This window comes from Microtus ochrogaster, chromosome 18 (genome assembly GCF_000317375.1).
Source record: "Microtus ochrogaster isolate Prairie Vole_2 chromosome 18, MicOch1.0, whole genome shotgun sequence".
Classification (NCBI taxonomy): domain Eukaryota; kingdom Metazoa; phylum Chordata; class Mammalia; order Rodentia; family Cricetidae; genus Microtus; species Microtus ochrogaster.
Window position 1 is genome coordinate 67,492,438 of NC_022020.1, and position 4,373 is coordinate 67,496,810.

At 47.1% G+C, this 4,373-nt stretch overlaps 1 protein-coding gene across 1 annotated transcript in view; it reads left to right on the forward strand.

Moving 5' to 3' along the window:
• The window catches only part of Dipk1c (divergent protein kinase domain 1C), a 41,800-nt gene that overhangs the window by 20,949 nt on the left and 16,478 nt on the right, over positions 1 to 4,373 (forward strand). The window contains exon 2 of the mRNA XM_005356416.2: positions 1 to 119. Coding sequence (XP_005356473.1) covers positions 1 to 119 — 119 coding nt within the window. The remainder of the gene's footprint in view (positions 120 to 4,373) is intronic.

Consider the following 4,373-nt stretch of genomic DNA (forward strand, 5'->3'; position numbering starts at 1 on the left):
CCTTCGCCGCGTGGACCGCCGGCTGGGTGCTGGCGGCCGCGCTGCTGCTCCGCGCGCACCCGAGCGTCCTCTCGGAGCGCTGCACCGACGAGAAGAGCCGGCGCATCCTGGCCGCGCTGGTAGGTCCCGCCGCCGCATTGCCCACTGTCGCGCGTCCGGGTTGGGTTCTCAGCTACCTTCCCCGGGTTCTTTGGTCACCGCGTCACCTGTGATGCTGCAGTATCGTAGTGACCAACCCAATCGGGGGATGGGGTGATCAGGGGACACCCGCCAAGGCGAGTGGAGGTCCCTGTGCGTGCATGAAATACCTAGGCAAAGGACTAGGGGTCCGCTGTGTGGATCCGGAACATCCCTCCCCTTTTCTCCAAAATTACTTTTGAATCCTGGGACAGTATTCCGGCAGGATATCCCAAGCCTCAGCTCCAGAAGAAAGTTTGCGGGCGATTCCTGAACTCTGGTGCCTACATCCAGTTCAGGTGGCCAGGTTTGGAGGATATGCCTTTCCTGGGCTACCTCGCGCGATAGGCCACCGCCCTTCAGTGTTCCCACGTGGACTGCCGGATCACCCCCACCTGATCAAACCCTGTGATTACTGTTCGGACTTCTTCTCCTGGTGACCTAAAGATAGGGCTTTTCAGAATCTTAGCAGACAGGGAAACAGCGTCCCCTGCTTTATCGTGATCCCCTAAAGCGAGAGGGTCAGAGAATTTTCTCACCAAGCTGCTCCTTAACCTGGCCAGGCAGTTGTGGACGGAAAGAAACATCGCATCAGCGGACTGCTGAATGCCTGGGCCTTCCTCCCTGAAGTAAAATGCTCACACCCTCACCAGCACCTCGCCCCGATTCTGCTTGGGAATTCATGCTTAAAGGGAGACTTGAGTACAGGCAGCCCTGACAGACATTTAGGAAGGAGGAGAAAGGAGCCTGTACTTGTTTCTTACCAGTGATTGTTCACGTCCGAAAATAGTGACCACGTGCTCATTTGGTTTGAAATCTCGAAGAAATGCTTGGGGGCTTTTCAGCACACTTGCTTATAAAGATGCTTTTGGTTTTGTTTTGTTTTCAGATTGTGAGAATTTCAAAGGGTATTAAGTACTTTTTTCTAAGGCTCTTTCAAAGGAGATTGGAAAATTAAGCAACCAAAGCATGTTTCCGAACTAAGGATGCTCCTGTCACCGTGTTAGCCTGCTTCCTTGACAGGAACATGGACTTTCTGTCCATGGCTCACAGCTTAATTGAAGTTTTATCAGGTTTTAAGCTGCAAGATCTCATTGATTTTCGCGGTAACCATCTAAAAATCCCTTTGCCTGTAGAGATTTTCCCCTGCTATTTTGGTGACGCCAGCTGACTAAGACAACAAAATTTAATAGTTTGGCTAAGACCCAGGTCCCGTTTACAAACTTAATATAACCTTTTAGATTAAAATAGGAATCAAGGCCCGTTATTTATTTATTTACCTTTGGTCATGCTGAGAAAGGCCTAATAGGATTTAAGTAATTGGTAGTCATAATTTTCCCAGCATGCCAGGCTGTAAATTAAAACCAATTTGGTTTAGGAGCTTTACCAATTTGTCTTTGATGCAGCCATGTGGGATCATTTTTAGTATGACAGACATTTTTAGTATGACAACTCTCAATCTTAACTCTTTCCAAAGCTATTTCCCCAGTTTGCTGGAGTTCACACAGGTGAACTACTGGGGTGGGGGGGGCATTATGGATGACTTGTGTGAGTTCTTCACACAGCAAGTGCCTTTCTTTACCCTTGTGTCTCCTTTCTTGGATTTGCTGGGGCGAAACTGAGAAAGTCCTCGGACTCAACTTTTACCTAAGGCCCTAAATTAGGACAGACTAAAATGCCAGGCAGCTGCCAAGCAGAGGCTGGCACTGTGGCTTCTGAGGACTGCATCTGAATTGGGCCTCTGTGTCCTGGCTCCCCCAGCACTTTGCATTTTCCTGGCTTTCATCCTACATAATAAAAGCGGTTGTTATTTTTCTGACTGGCCTCCAGACTCTCATTAGCTTTCACTCTGAGTACCCAGAACACACAAGACATTAGAGCCAAAGGGAGGTTCTCTCTGGCAAAGCTGGGAGTCCTGATGAATCTCCCATGCCGGCAGTCTGTGTTCCCAGCCCCCAGAGTGGCAGGTGGCATTGCTAACTGGTAGGGGAAGCATACCTGCAGAACACAGCAACCAGGTGTTAAAAGGCTGACTAGTGGGTGGGTGTGGGTCTGCAAGTCCCCCTAGGTCTCCAATACTCACAAAGACAAGAGCTCCATGGAAAGTCAGCTTGGCTTGTTTTGGAAACTTCAAGCCCTGGGTCCCCACGTCTTCCCTGATCCCTTTGTGTGGCTTTTCAGCTCTGCTGCAATTGAGGAAGGAGCACTCTTTTGGGTTGGTTATGAGGATGTTAAAGCCTCCAGGGAGCTGTGTGTTGAGGCTCTGTGGGATTGAGGAGTGGTTGGGGGGCATAATCACTGACACCCCTAGCTTCTGCAGGTGAGTGCCTTACAGAGCAGAAATGAGAGTGGAGATGCTCACAGCTGGTGACTGTTTGCGTCTACTCTGGCCAGCAGCATGGTCAACATACATGCCTTATTACAGCATCCTCTCAACAAACTCTAGGAAGTACTTGCATTTAGAACCTCCCATTTTTGCAGATGGAGAAACAAAAAGCCCAGGAAGGCAACCTAACACTGTCTCTCTTAATAAAATTAATATGTTGAGGATCTATGATGCTATTCTGTGCCTTGGACAGTAGAGTCCTCAAGATGGTAAGACGCCTCTAAGCTGCAAACTTTGAGAAGCAGCTTAGGGGATTCCTCAACCTCCATAGCTGCTGCTTCCAAAGCCCCACAATCTCCCCATAGATTGTTGGTATGGAGAGACAAGTTAGGTGCTATGGGATTTAGTACTGTTGCCTACATTAAGGGTCCATCCGTCCTTCCTTCCTTAGTGATGTTTATCAGTCTCGTAGGTGATCCAATCTCAAGTGGTCAGCCCTGGTCATTTAGATACAAGCAATGCCAAATGTACTCTGTAAGTTGTATATCCATGTGTGTTACATGAATACTACGTATGTTATAGTGTATAGGCTACATAAAGAAGAGGTTTTACATTTGGGAAGGGGACGTGAGAGGGGTTGGAGGGGGAAAGATGTGATGGTGTGTGTTTGTGTATGCCCACAAGAAGCACAGCTTTGCTGTGAATTTTGTTACTATAGAACTCTGCCAGCCAAAGAGACAGGTTAAAGCACTCTCCTTGCAAGTATGAGGTTCTGAGTTCTGGCAACAGAACTCACGTAAAAAGCCAGGCAGGCATGGTGATACAATGCTTGTAATCCTAGAAGTGGGGAGGGAGAGAAATAGTCCAATTTTTAGTACAGACTTAAACAACTTGTATTGAAACAATGGAATATGCTGCTAATAAAATATCCCAGCCATTAGCACTCACATGATGAAAGTTTCCAGTTCCCCTTTAAACTTGCATTATGTACATTGAGTTTATTGGTTTCTGATTTGCTGGACTGTCTTTCTCTGTATCCAGCAGACACAAACATGCCAAGCTCCAGAGCGTGTATAGTTTAGCTCTGGTAATGAGCCAACCACAGGCAAAAGACAGAAAGGTAGAAGACAGGTGGGAGCTAAGAAACAAAGCATGCATCAGACACAAAGTAACAGAAACTGCTCTGCAATAAATGCACTGTGTGCATCAGACACAAAGTTACAATGGCCACTCTGCAGTAAATACACTCATGTATGCTTCCCAGTGCTCGTTCTAATGTGAATTTCTCTTTCCTGGACATTGAGACATTGTAATAGCTGGCAGGTTTGGGGGCCTTTGGTCACCCCACTTCACATCCTGCCCTTTCTGATGCTGGACTTCTCAGCAAGCCAGAAAGCAGCAGGTCTTTAGGCTGTTACAAACTCAGTAATGACACCATCTTTCAGAGTGTTTTCTGACTCCTGTTTGTAAATTGCCTTCCAAATTTGCTGGGGTGAATATCCTGGACATTTCAATAGTTTTTCTGTTATTTCATTGCGAAAGCAGATGTGTATATAAAGCAATAGGCTGGTGGGCACAACACAGACAGCACTTACATGGTGGTTTAGTGAGAGCTGGGAAGAGAGAGAGAGAGAGAGAGAGAGAGAGAGAGAGAGGGGGGGGGTGTTTGGAAACAGATGAAGAAGAAGGTGAGATGCAGACAGGAAAATGACTTTTCTGGCGGTGTAGTTGGTGTGAGACTGTCTTACTATAGACCAGGCTAGCCTCAAACTTGTGGCAGCCCTTCCATTCCAGTTTCCCCAGTGCTATCTATGATCACTATGCCAAGTTTAAAATAGCATTTTTAAAGACTTTCTTGTGTGTGTGTGTG